We start from the raw sequence: 14508 nt of genomic DNA on the forward strand, positions 1-14508 counted from the left end.
GTCCCGGCAGGAGTGCCGACCAGCCAGGCGGGCGGGCGGGCAGGGCGGGGAGGAGGCTCCGGATTCCTGGGCCGCCCCGGGGTAGGCGGGTCTCTGTGGCTGCGGAGCCTCCTGGAACAAAAGGCCGCTGCTCCGGCCAAGGCTCAGCCCGGGACGTGTGGTCCCTGCGGGGGCTCATGGCTCCCACCGCCGAGCCTTGGCGGGGCTCCCGTCCAGGCAGGGCGCAGCCAGGCGTCTGCCACCGGGGCTCAGAGGAGATCTGGTCCCCCCCCCCCACGAACAGCAGGCATCTGCCACCGGGGGCTGGTCGCCCCCCCACGACGAAATCAAACGGAATTTAGGAAGTCAATAAAAAGTTTTCTGGTTAATTGGCCATAACTTTTGATAGGATGCAGACATCCCAACACGGTTTGTTCCACTGCATTCCGCATTAAATTACCTTTCCAACGATATATAACATGATGGTATTATTCTTACATACCAAGGTTTCCACTATTAAAACCTTTTCTGGTTAATTGGCCATAACTTTTGATAGCGTACAGATATACCAATGTGGTTTGTTTCACTGCATTCAGCATTAAATTACCTTTCCAGTGATATGTAACTTGATGGTATTATTTGTACTTACCAAGGTTTTCACAATTTTGGCCACTAGTGCCAAGCTCAGCATGTTGCCCACTAAAGCTTGCTGTCGGGTGCAATTGCTAACCCCTACACCCCCTTAGCTACACTACTGCATCCAGAGATGCCACTTCAGCTACCAGTGGTTCTCACACATTTAGCAAGGGGACCTACTTTTTAGAAGGAGAATCTGTCAGGACCCACCAGAAGTGATGCCATGACCGGAAGTGACATCATCAAGCAAGACAATTTTTAACAGCCCTAGGCTGCAATTCTACCCACACTTAGGCAGGGGTAAGTTCCACTGACTATCATTATTGAAAGAATATACATAGTAGCTTGTTAAAAGTACAGGTCTGTAACATTTCCCCAAATGCAGTCACATCCCATGGTAGCATCATGTCTAATATATTAAAAATAAAATATTGAAATGAATGGGGACCCACCTGAAATTGGCTCATGACCCACCTAGTGGGTCCCAAGCCACAGTTTGAGAAACACTGGACAAAAAGAGAGCACCAGTTTTGGGAGTCACACAGCTCTCCTCTGCTTCCGTGACTGTTTAAATTAAGTCTTGCATCCTCCTACATCTGCCCATCCAGGAATCCATCCATCTCATTTAGTGCAGTCCTTCTATTCAGAAATAAGCCCTGGCCAGGTGCAATCGGACTTACTCCCAGGTAAGTATAGGATAGTCTAAGAGCATGCTCCTAACCAACTTTCCAGCGTCAATCTAAGGGCAATACAGCTCCAAAGTAAGGGAACAAACATACCCACACGGGACCCACACGTCCTTCGTAATGGCCCCCCAACTGCAGGATGCTACACATGCCCCCTTGACACAGCTATGTCAGAGCTGGAAAGTTGGTTAGGGTTTGGGCCTAAGAGGCTTAGCTGTGAATCAGGTCATCAGTTGGCATCTAGCCTTGGCCACGAATGCACTTGGTGGCCTTAGGCAAGCTGCTACCTCTCAATCTCAGTTTTCTCCATCTGCATTATGGAGATAATAATATTTACTTACAGAGGCATTGCAATGAGAATGTCAAGATAATATACACGAGATGCTTTGCACTCCTGCTACAAAATGCTAAATATAATTATCCTTGTAGGACTAATTCGGCCATTGCTAAAGAAAATATAGACAAGAAAGAGCATTTGGAGCATGTGAAGAGCTCAGTTTTGGCAAGGCTGTGAATCCACAATGGACACTGTCTTCTAAGTCTCTAAACTTTTTGGCCAAAGGATCAAACATTGGGCACAGTGTCGAGGGCTGGAAAAAAAAAATTAAATATAAAATTTAAATAAATACATTAGACTTAGATGAATGAATAAATGGGCTCAAATGTCCAGGATTTCTCCAAACACCAACAAAGCCTAAAGCACACACTTAAATAGACCCCCATTCCGCCACCCCACAAGCACAACTCTAGTTGTGTTTGGTCAACTGGGCCAGAGGCTCTCAAGGAATCAGAGGCTGGCCGCGGGCCTTAGGGTTTGGAAACCCCTGTTCTAGACACTTAAACTGGTGTGCAAGAAGGGCTTTTAGGACAGGCTGTGAAGAGGTTTCCCAGCAGGCATGAAATAATCACTATTATTTTGAAAGGGCTTTAAAAATCTTAAAGCAAACGTTAAAAAATGAACGGATTAATAGTGCCACAATTAATGATAACAAGAATTGTCATGGGGCCCTTGGATGTTGCAAGAGTGGACTGAGGATCCGTTGCCCTACAGAACACAGAGCGCAATGCCATAAATGTTTCTGGGGGTTCGAGAGCCTAGTCCAAGGAGCCTTCAGCACTTCCCTGGTGAGAAATCTGGGGAAAACTGAAGGATTTTGTCACAATGATGGTGCCGGAGAAGGAGTTATGCGTATCAGAGAAAGCCTACACATGTTCTCATTCTCCAAAGCCAATTCAGCAGCAACTTCCCCTGTTCATGCATTTGGGGTCAGACCATGGGATCGAGGTCTCCAGCAAGTTTGTACTTCTTGCTTTCTCCTCCCCAACTCCTACTTGCCCAACAGAGCTCATATCCAACCACATGGAAGCACCAGTGGGCAATTACCAGGGGAAGGGAATGATGGGAAGACCACGCCACCCCTACCCTGCTGGTGTCATCTGAACACTGGAAAGACTGGAGCAGATCACGTGACCGGCTTCCTGAATACAGAAGCTGGGGACAAGCCTGATTCTTTCGCCTGAGCTAGGAAAATCGCATCCCTTAACCCTTTGGCCTCTCTTTGCCTCCAGCCCTGGACTGATGGCTCAAGGTCCCAAATCAAGACAGAGCTTTGTAGCTCTGGAGAGTGGACAAACTCTGGAGAGTGGACAAACTGCTCCATGCACCCTGGCCCAGTGGGACACATATTTGCTGCCACCTGAGAATCTCCTATCTCTGCATCAGCTCCGCTCAGAGCCTGGAAAGGAGGTCCCCAGTGTTCTTGTACAGCTGCTGGTTTGTCCTCCTTCCATCCCGGCTGTAGCAGAGCTGGATACGTAGTTATGGTGTTCCTGAACTCAGAACAAATTCCAGTCCCTCAGCCTCAGACAACAGAGGGTAATTCTTGAGTTACCAGTAGCTCCTGACCTGACCAGAGTGACCTGAAGTCACTCCCAAACCTTCTGCCCCAGTAGCCAGAGTTGTTTTCTTGTATTCTCCCTGCCTTTCTGGAACCTGGGTTCAAACCCCAAATCCTTGTTTGGAGCATGGGTGGACTGGACTGTGAAGCAGAGCAGAGAGCACTCCTCTCACAGTAGACAAGACCACATAGCTCATTCAGGCTGCAATCCTTATCCACACCTGGGAGTAAGCCCTATTGATTATAATGGAACTTACTTCTGTGTAGACATGCATAGGATTGGGTTCTAAGAGTTAAAAATCCCTCTCTTGGTTCCCAAAGGCCCTGTATGAATTTAAAAAGAGCCCTGCTGGATCAGGCCAAAGATCCATCTATTTGTGGCCCACAGTAGCCCACCAGCAAGGCATGAAGGAAGGATCTCTCCCCTGCAACTGGTATTCAGTTATACCGTACTGCTGAACGCTTTCCACATGCGCTGCCTCCGACGTATTCTCGGCATCACCTGGCAGGACAAAGTTCCAAACAACACAGTCCTGGAACGTGCTGAAATCCCCAGCATGTATGCACTGCTGAAACAGAGGCGCCTGCGTTGGCTCGGTCATGTTGTGAGAATGGATGATGGCCGGATCCCAAAGGATCTCCTCTATGGAGAACTCGTGCAGGGAAAGCGCCCTACAGGTCGACCACAGCTGCGATACAAGGACATCTGCAAGAGGGATCTGAAGGCCTTAGGAGTGGACCTCAACAGGTGGGAAACCCTGGCCTCTGAGCGGCCCGCTTGGCCTTTCCCAGCATGGCCTTTCCCAGTTTGAAGAGACACTTGGCCAACAGTCTGAGGCTAAGAGGCAAAGAAGGAAGGCCCATAGCCAGGGAGACAGACCAGACACACTGGCTTCCCAGTGTGGAAGGGATTGTCACTCCTGAATTGGCCTTTTCAGCCACACTAGACACTGTTCCAGAACCACCTTTCAGAGCGTGATACCAGAGTCTTACGAGACTGAAGGCTGCCAATTCAATTCATTCATTCTGAACCTGGAATTTCCACACAGCTCTCGTAACTATTTGCCATTGACAGACTTCCATATCTAATTGCCATGGCAGGCCAGAGGCCCACAGTGACTCTCTAGAATTTTGGACAGGTATTCCCCAGCCCTGCTAGAAGACCCCAAAAGATTCAGCATGGGATTGTTTGCATCCACAAGAAGTGCTCCAACAAAGCCACGCAATGTGTTGATAGCTGAGCAGAAATCTGGACCTGGACTGCTTAGTTGCTGCTCTCAACAACTCTTTAGACTGCCTTACTGATATAATTCTTTAATTTGGCATCTACCCATCTGTAAACATTGTTTTTCACCATGCAATGTTAAAATTAACGTTTTAATGCCTTGTTTGATGTTTTTTACTTTGTACTTCATTTTAAAGCTTTGTAAGCTACCTTGGGCATTTGCTTCGGCTTGGGAAAGGTGGGGTATAAATTTCTTAAACAAACAAACAAACAAACAAACAAACAAACAAACAAACAAACAAACAAACAAACAAACAAACAATCTCAGCATTTGTAGAGCAGTTTCGGAGAGTGCCAAGTGTATTATCTTGATGTAGTCAAGTTACAGCAACCCTGTAAGTTTACATATTCTTATCCCCATTCTGCAGATTGGGAAGACTGAGGCTGAGAAGGCATGGCTCATCTAAGGCCATCAAGTGGGCTGATTGCAGAAGCAAGATTCAGACTAGCAAAGTTCTGCTTTGCAACTCAGCTGCAGCACTAATTTCTCATTTATAAATTTGAATTTGCAGTTTTCTCACTTGTAGTCCTTGTTACTTTCTCATCCCTCCTCCTGTTCTTTCATGACTGTTGTGCTTTATCGACCTTTATTTAGGGGCAGAGATCTGACTTTTCAGAGCTAGGGACGTGTAGTGAAGAAGAGCCAGAGTTGGAACCAGGAAGTTTCCAGTTGATACCTGAATTCAGCCATTAATGTGGCCTCTCAGCCTCTTTCCACTGCAGTAATAACACTGCTCTTAGTAATTGTTTTATGATGATGGCTGGAACAATATGCTCAAAGTCGAATCTAGAGCATTTTAAGATTGGAAAAAGCATCGTGTCGATGGATGGCGCAATTACAGAGCCAATCTCTGCTTTTTCTTATTCATTTCTGGGCCAGTCTTGTTATCTGTGTCTCTCTTGATACCGAGCAAGTCTGCTCCTAATCAATGAGGGCTGCTTAATGCCTGCTAGGTAATAAAAAGTGTGTGCGTGCGTGTGTGTTGCTATAGATTGTTACTATCATTGATTGTGAATCAAAGCTTGAGAGAGACCAGCCTCTTTGTCCTTCTTGCAATGGACTACTTAAAAAATTCTATGCCTGTTCATATGTGTAGCTATCTAAACGTAAACAGTGTACTGAGGACTTCACAGCACTCATCTGATGAAATGGACCTTGGTCCACAAATGCTTCTGCCACAGCCTCTGTTCACAACTCACCTGGAAATAGGCTTCATTATACTCAGTGGGACTTACTCCTGAGGAGACATGGCCTAGCACTGCAATGTCAATTTGGTAGTCTTTACAGTGCAATCCTATGCGCGTCTACTGAGAAGTATGGGTGAGTTCAATGGTCCTGCTCCTAGGCTGGTAAATTGCAGCCTTAGGGCCCAATCCTATCCAACTTTCTGGCACCAGTGCAGCCGCAATGCAACCCCAAGGTAAGGGAACAAATGTTCTCATACCTTGAGAAGGCCTCTGTCACTGTCCTCCCATCACAGGGTGCAGTGCACCCCCCATTGGCACAGCTGCACCGGCACTGGAAAATTGGATAGGATTGGGCCCTTAATCAACCATAAGCCCTAGTGCAGTGGTTCCCAAACTTGTTAGCACCAGGAGCCACTTTTTAGAATGACAATCTGTCGGGACCCACTGGACGTGGTGTCATTAACCAGGAAGTTATGGCCAGAAGTGATGTCATCAAGCTGGAAAATTTTTAACACACCAATACAACAAAATCAAATTAAATTAAGTCAGTAAGGTGCAGTGCAATCCTAACTTGCACTGGAACAGGCAGGCCAGTGGGCCTGCACTGTATCAAGCGCAAGATTTGGGGGCTTAGTGGCTCAGCCGGGGCAAGAGAAATAGCTTCCCCTTACCCCGGGGAGAGCCACTGCATCCCAATGGGGCTACTCAGATCTGCGTCGCCTCCAGAAGTAGCGCAAATCCAAGCAGACTGGGGCTGGCCCAGGCTGCCCGGGAATGGGGTTAGGATTTGGCACAACCGCTGGATCCTGGCCCTACCTCCTGCTCCCCACCCGCCCACCCACAGTCCCACCCACCCATGGTTCTGCCTGCTGCCCATCCTCCCCCCACCCCGGAATGCCTCCTTCTGTCCTCCCCAGACCCCTGGGTTGGTTGAACTGGGCCAACGCAACTCACCCTTTCCCTGGGGCCTGCGTCGGTGCAGGGAGGCCGGCACAAGCCGTGCACCAGCCTAACCCCATTTACGTCTCCGTGAAAGTGCTTTATGGCACTTTTGCAACAACGATGGGTTGGTGTAAGGGACTTGCGCCAGTCTATCTGCCCCTTAGGATTGCACCCTTAGTAAATTAAAAGTTTTTTTGTTTATTTGTTGATAAACGTTTTTGTTTATTTAAAACTTATTTAAAAGAAAGAACCCTCCTAACCCTCCCAAGTAATTGCTGATCTGTTTTTAAAAAGTCCCCAAACATCCCAAAGGCTGCAGTCCTATCACCTAGGAGGAAGCCCCGTTGACTATCATTGTTAAAAGCACGTACACAAAAGCCTGTTGAAAGGACAAATCTGTCACATTTCCCCAAATGCAATCACATATCATGGTGGCATCAAGACTAATATATTAAAAATAAAATGCACATTGGAATGAATAGGGACTCATCTGAAATTGGCTTGCGACCCACCTAGTTCCAACCCACAGTTTGAGAAACACCAGACTACTAGGCCCTCTGATCCCAGGTTCAATCCTGGAAGCATCTCCACAAAAAGCCAGGAAAGACCCTTCTATGAAACCCTAAAACAGTGGTTCTCAAACAGCGCATTCCTATGCATGTCTACTGAGAAGTACAAGTGAGTTCAATGGGTCCTACTCCTAGGTAGGTAGATGGCAGCCTTAATCAGCCGTAAGCCCTACTGCAATGGTTCTCAAACTTTCTTTTTTTAGCGCCAGGATCCACTTTATAGAATGACAATCTATCAGGACCCACCTACTGGGCCATTGGCCACAGCTCCTCATTAGGGCTAAAATCCTATACGTTGTATAGGGCGGAATCCACAGCTCCCCTGCCTGGTTCCTGCAGATCCCCAGGGAGCCCTGGTTCACAGCTGGGGAACCACTGAAGTAGCCTGTTGAAAGTACAGACCTGTAACCTTTCCCCGAATGCAGTCACATCCCATGGCAGCATCAAAATAAATGTGTATTCAAAATAAAATACACATGGAAATGAGTGGAAACTCACTTGAAATTGGCTCACAGTTTGAAGAACACTGTCCTAGTGAGTTTACTGGGGGCACAATGCTAACCAGGCCTACTCAGATGTGATAAAGAGTTCTCACCTATCAAATGTTTATGCCAAATAAAGGTTTTGTTGACTGTTGACTGTTACTCAGATGTGAGTCCTATTGTGTTCAATGGGACTTACTCCCAGGAAAGTGATGTTAGAATTGCAGCCTGGGACTTACTCCTAAGTAAGTGTGCTTGAAGGCCCTGTTCATTTTTTTTTTTTGCTTTGCAAGATACAACTGTGGGAGGAGAAGAAACCAATTATATTGCATGGTATTATATTAAGCAATATTATTAATAATAAATATTATTAGCAATTATTATTAATTATCAGTTAGTATTCTATCAATTAATTATTGATAATGCAATAATTATTAATTAATAATTTAACAATCGTAATGATTATAAATATTCTCTGTTAAATATTCTCATAATAATTATTAAATTTTATTTTTAAAATTAATTGAGATTTAATTAATTATGCTTTATTAATATTAATTATTGTAAATATATAATGTATATTGGTTATTGTACATATCACTGCTTATCATCATCATTGTTTATATTAATTAATTATATAATTATATATATCATCAGGTCTTTCCACAAGGACATGAAGGGTACTGTTGTCTTTGATGGCTCCACATCAGACCTCTTTGACATCCGAAGTGGAGTGAAGCAGGGCTGTGTTCTTGCACTGACCTTATTTGGGATTTTCTTCGCTGTCCTGATGAAGCAGACCTTTGGAACTGCAACAGAAGGCGTCTATCTCCAGACCAGATCAGAAGGAAAACTCTTCAACCTCTCCAGACTGAGAGCAAAGTCCAAAGTCCAGCTGAAATGTCTGCGTGACTTCCTCTTTGCCGACGATGCAGCTGTCACCGCCCACTCTGCCAAAGATCTCCAGCAGCTCATGGATCGTTTTAGCAAGGCCTGCCAAGATTTTGGACTGACGATCAGCCTTAAGAAAACACAGGTCATGGTTCAGGATGTGGACTCACCTCCCTGCATTAGGATCTCTGCGCATGAACTGGAGGTTGTCCATGACTTTGTGTACCTTGGCTCAGCGATCTCCGACACTCTTTCTCTTGATACCGAGCTAAACAGACACATAGGTAAAGCAGCTACCATGTTTTCCAGACTCGCAAAGAGAGTCTGGTCCAACAAGAAGCTGACGGAACATACCAAGATCCAGGTCTACAGAGCTTGCGTCCTGAGTACACTTCTGTACTGCAGCGAGTCATGGACTCTTTGCTCACAACAGGAGAGGAAACTGAATGCTTTCCACATACGCTGCCTCCGACGCATCCTCGGCGTCACCTGGCAGGACAAAGTTCCAAACAACACAGTCCTGGAACGAGCTGGAATCCCCAGAATGTATGCACTGCTGCCTGCGTTGGCTCGGTCATGTCGTGAGAATGGATGATGGCCGGATCCCAAAGGATCTCCTCTATGGAGAACTTGTGCAGGGAAACCACCCTACAGGTCGACCACAGCTGCGATACAAGGACATCTGCAAGAGGGATCTGAAGGCCTTAGGAGTGGACCTCAACAAGTGGGAAACCCTGGCCTCTGAGCGGCCCGCTTGAAGGCAGGCTGTGCAGCATGGCCTTTCCCAGTTTGAAGAGACACTTGGCCAACAGTCTGAGGCAAAGAGGCAAAGAAGGAAGGCCCATAGCCAGGGAGACAGACCAGGGACACATTACACTTGCTCCCAGTGTGGAAGGGATTGTCACTCCCGAATCGGCCTTTTCAGCCACACTAGATGCTGTTCCAGAAGCACCTTTCATAGTCTCTTGAGACAAGGTTGCCAACTACTACTACTACTACTAATTGTTAATTAATTAATGTTGATGATAAGCAGTGGAGAGCTTAATCAATTTAATTAAATAATGCATTATAAATAACGATGATTAATTAATTAATTGGTTGACGGATTGATTGATGATGATGATAAGCAGTGGAGAGCCTTAAAGGGGAGTACAGTGACCTGAGCCTGCCACTGCCTGGCATTCTTGCCCCTTTAAATCCCGCCCAGGGAAGGAACCTGGGTCAGGAGCTAAGAGAAAGGCAAGCATGACGTCATTCAGAGGGTCCCCTCCTTCTCCTTTCTCAGTGGGCGAGCGGGCTGCCTCTCAACGCCAGAAGACCAATCAGAAACAAGAGGGGCGCCCAACGTCCCGCCTTCAGACAACAAATCCCAAACCCGGAATTCAGCGCATGCGCGTTGCTCCTCTTGGCGGACGATGTCCGCCCTGGCATTGCCCGCCGTTTCTAGGCGACGCATGCGCATTGCCTCGCTGGGCGCCTGGCGCATGCGCAGAACGGCCCGGGTGGGAAGAAACTCGGGAGCGCGCGAGGGGCACGCATGCGCGGGGTGACCCGCCGCAACAGGCGCATGCGCACAGGGCGCTGGTTCAAGCGTCGCTCTGCTTTGACACCTTTAGCGTCTGCTTCCTGCCTGGGAGGGAGAGGATGGCGCATGCGCGTTGCCTAGGCTGTCCCTGCTGCTTCTCGGGCTCTTCTTCCGGCCTCCGCAGCCCCTACTCAGGCTGAGGCGCCAGGAGCCCCCTCCTCAGGCCAAGCTGGGCTTGACCCGGAAGTGAACAAGACTTGTGTTTCCCCCACCTGTGGGGGCTGTTCCTGGCTCTGACCCCCCCAGGGGACCCCCAGGGACTTGGTCTGCCCCCCTGCCTCCCCCCTGCCTGGGCAGCCCCCAGTAGCCCCTTCCTGTGCAGACCTCCTTGGAGGGCTCCCAGCTCTTCTGGGAGGGGTCTAGTCTTGGCCCCCTGCCCTGCACCCCCCTTTGAAGCCAGCATGACCTGAGCAGCGGGGGGGGGGCAGCCAGTAGAGAGAGGAGTGACTGGGGGGAGGGGGCTGTTTGTGGGGGGGCACTCAGGGGCCTCACACTTGTGCTGGATGGTGGTGGCAGCCCAGCTGTGAGTCACCCCTCCCTCCTTTACCAGGGAAGAGCCTGTGGGGGTGGGCCCAAAAGGTGGTGAAGAAAGTTCTAGATCCCCCTCCCCCCAGCCCTGTGGACCATGGGACTGAAGCTGCCTTGATGAAGGACATTGTGAGTGCCAGCTGGGCTGTGGTGTTCTCTGAGGAGGACGAAGAAGAGGAGGAGGAGGAGGCGGCAGCGGCAGAGGCGGCCCCACCGTGGACATGGGGTCACAGGTCCTGCAGATCCTCCGCCAGGGCGTCTGGGCCTCACTGACTGGTGGCTGGTTCTTCGACCCGCACCAGAGCACTTTCTCCAACTGCTTCCACCTCTACACCTGGATCTTCTTGCTCACCTTCCCCTTCCTACTGTATATGGTGAGTCTCAGATGCTTATTGCTGGAATAGGTGGCTTGGGAGCCGAAGAAATCTCTTTCTGTGTGTGTCTAGTTGTTATTAACTTCTGTGGCCATTTTTGCTGTCAAAAGTGCTGTCAAAACCTGGACCAGCTTCCCCTTTTGCCATCCCAAGTTCTGCTTCAAGACCAAAGGAAAGGGTACAGTAATATTTGTCTAGGAGTCCATTTCAGCTGGTGGGTATCAGCTGCTGGGAATCTTTATTCTCCTTCTGCGGCTCCTTCAGCTCTGAAGGCGATTCACGGAGTAATGGAAGATCCTGGGTGGTGATTAAAATGGGGAATGGGCCCAAGAACACCTGCATTCAGATCCATTCTTGGCTGTCAAGCTACCAGAGTGACAGTCGGGCCAGTCGTTCTCTTCACTTAACCTAATTCGTAGGGTGGTTGTGAGGAGGGGAATAGAAGGGAAAGTCAACTTGGTTCATGTCTCTGAGCTCCTTTTGAGGAACAGCTGCATAATATATTGTATAATATAATTGTATTCAAAGGATATAAAAAGATTGTTATAATCCCCCCAAACCTTGTGAAAAATTATTGACAAACTTTGAATGGCATGCGTAAATAGTCTTATTAATCTACAAGTCAAAGATCGTGAGAATACGTAGTAAATTGTTGGCTTGTTAAGCTCCTTGACAAACTTGTTCCTCTTCCACTCTCTTCTTCTACTGCCTTGGAGCTCCCCCTCTCAGCTGCCGCAGAGTTTTCATCCCTCTCCCTTGAAGGGGTGTGTGTGAATCTGTTCAATTTCTAGCTCCCTTGTTTGTTTGCAGAGTTGCTAGCTGCTTAAGCAGGTTACACACACACACACACACACACACACACACATACACACAAAGAAAGAAAGAAAGAAAGAAAGAAAGAAAGAAAGAAAGGTGCAGTCTTGTCTTTTGTCATGTGGTTTGGGGTAAGAATCATAGCTCAATGGCAAGGCTCAATGGCTGTACATTGTGGAAAGTCCCAGATTCAAGTCCCAGCAATGTCTTCAGGGTAGTCTGCTTGTCTCCTATACCTTATGTGCATTAACATGTAAACACTTGTTGTTTTTTTTCCTTTGAATACCTGAAGAAGAGTTAAGTGTTTTTCAAGAGTTGGCACCCAGGGTTGTGAACAGTGTTGTTCCAGAGAAATGCTTACTCAGCTGCTCTGGAAGGTGTGGCTATCCAGGGGTACCCCTAATTCTGTTGCTGACATGCAGGGTGGAAGGCCTCCGTGGTGGTGGTGGTAGTGGTGGTAGGGGCTTTGCAAACCCATTGCTGAATGTCCGTGCCACCCCCTTCAACATATGGCTTTCTTCTACCCTAGGTGATGCCTCCCAGCATCGTGGTGGCGGGTGTGTACTGCGCCGTGGTGGCCGTGTTCTTCACCACTGTCAAAACCATCAACTACCGCCTCCACACCATGTTTGACCAGGGTGAAATTGTGGAAAAGAACTCAGTACTTGCAGAGGGAGCCAAGCCAGAGGAGGGAGCTGCAGCTGATGAGGGGAACTTGGCCAGGTGAGCAGGGACAAGGGGAGGAATGAAGCTTTGTCAGCATTTCTGCATGAACTTGTGTAGACCAGGCACAATTCCATTCTCCTCTGTTGACGACTGGTGCTTTGTTCTGGGCCAGATTAACTGTGATGTTAGGGACTGGGCACACTAGAGCTCCTATACAGCGTTTCTCAAACTGTGGGTCAGTACTCACTAGGTGTGTCACAAGCCGGTTTCAAGTGGGTTGCATAGCAACTAGCTCAGCCACCATTGAAAATACAAAGCTGAAAATATAGGGTACAGAACTGCTGGGCAGAGTAGGCTCCTGGTGGAAGAGAGACATGGGGCTTTGCCTTGAGCACATGGGAAGATGGGACACTGGAAAGGGAGGAGGTCTGTGTTATTAGAGAAGAATCCAAGTCTGCCTTCTGCTTTAACTTCCAAGCAGGACTGTTTGGATTCTGAGCTATGCAAAATTACAGCACAAGCGCACTGTGTCATGGGACCTTTGACTGTGGTTTAGGTTTGAAGCCTAAATCGATGATGTCGCTTCCAGCTATGACATCACTTCCAGGCTAATGACATCACTTCCAGTGGGTCCTGACAGATTTTCATTCTAAAAAGTGGGCCCAGTTGCTTAAAAGTTTAAGAACCACTGTCCTATGAGTTGGTATTGCCTGTTCTTTTCATGTTCCCATTGTTAAAAAGCAAGCCTGGAAAAAAGATGCACGCCAGATTCCTAAGTGCTCATGAATTTGAATTTGAGGAGCATGTCTGAGGATCTGGTTCTGTGGAAAAGCATGCAGCATTGTGGGATATGGCTGTAATGCTTGCCAGTGCTCAGGTGGCCAAGTTCTTGGGAGTTTCCCAGCACTGTATTCAACATGCCCATCCAACATGCCTGCCTCCCTCTCTGAGAGTCATAACACCAGAACCAGGGGACATCCACTAAAATTGAGGGTTGGGAGAGTTAGAACAGACAAAAGAAAATATTTCTTTACTCAGCGTGTGCTCGATCTGTGGAACTCCTTGCCACAGGATGTGGTGATGGCGTCTGGCCTGGATGCCTTTAAAAGGGGATTGGACAAGTTTCTGGAGGAAAAATCCATTACGGGTTACAAGCCATGATGTGTATGCGCAACCTCCTGGTTTTAGAAATGGGCTATGTCAGAATGCCAGATGCAGGGGAGGGCACCAGGATGCAGGTCTCTTGTTATCTGGTGTGCTCCCTGGGGCATTTGGTGGGCCGCTGTGAGATACAGGAAGCTGGACTAGATGGGCCTATGGCCTGATCCAGTGGGGCTGTTCTTATGTTCTTAACTACAATTCCCAGGAAGCCTTGCAAGTCTTCTTGTTATCTGGTGTGCTCCCTGGGGCATTTGGTGGGCCTCTGTGAGATACAGGAAGCTGGACTAGATGGGCCTATGGCCTGCTCTTATGTTCTTAACTACAATTCCCAGGAAGCCTTTCCGGTCTTCTTGTTATCTGGTGTGCTCCCTGGGCATTTGGTGGGCCGCTGTGAGATACAGGAAGCTGGACTAGGTGGGCCTATGGCCTGATCCAGTGGGGCTGTTCTTATGTTCTTAACTACAATTCCCAGGAAGCCTTTCCGGTCTTCTTGTTATCTGGTGTGCTCCCTGGGGCATTTGTTGGGCTGCTGTGAGATACAGGAAGCTGGACTAGATGGGCCTATGGCCTGCTCCAGTGGGGCTGTTCTTATGTTCTTAACTACAATTCCCAGGAAGCCTTGCAGGTTTCTTGTTATCTGGTGTGCTCCCTGGGGCATTTGGTGGGCCGCTGTGAGATACAGGAAGCTGGACTAGATGGGCCTATGACCTGATCCAGTGGGGCTGTTCTTATGTTCTTATTCCTATAGCTGACCTTAACAGAAAGCGGGGCGACTAGAGTCTGGCTTTGCAGCAGATGGAAATCATCGAGGAATTGAGCGTTCTC

The 14508-nt window shown here is 48.2% G+C and overlaps 1 protein-coding gene across 1 annotated transcript in view; it reads left to right on the forward strand.

The window, feature by feature from the left end:
- The first annotated feature begins 10675 nt into the window (after window positions 1–10675).
- PCNX3 (pecanex 3) overlaps window positions 10676–14508 on the forward strand; it is a 43489-nt gene continuing 39656 nt past the window's right edge. The window contains exons 1-2 of the mRNA XM_066610252.1: window positions 10676–11043; window positions 12386–12579. Coding sequence (XP_066466349.1) covers window positions 10891–11043; window positions 12386–12579 — 347 coding nt within the window. The 5' untranslated portion in view covers window positions 10676–10890. The remainder of the gene's footprint in view (window positions 11044–12385; window positions 12580–14508) is intronic.

This window comes from Tiliqua scincoides, chromosome 15 (assembly GCF_035046505.1).
Source record: "Tiliqua scincoides isolate rTilSci1 chromosome 15, rTilSci1.hap2, whole genome shotgun sequence".
NCBI lineage: Eukaryota > Metazoa > Chordata > Lepidosauria > Squamata > Scincidae > Tiliqua > Tiliqua scincoides.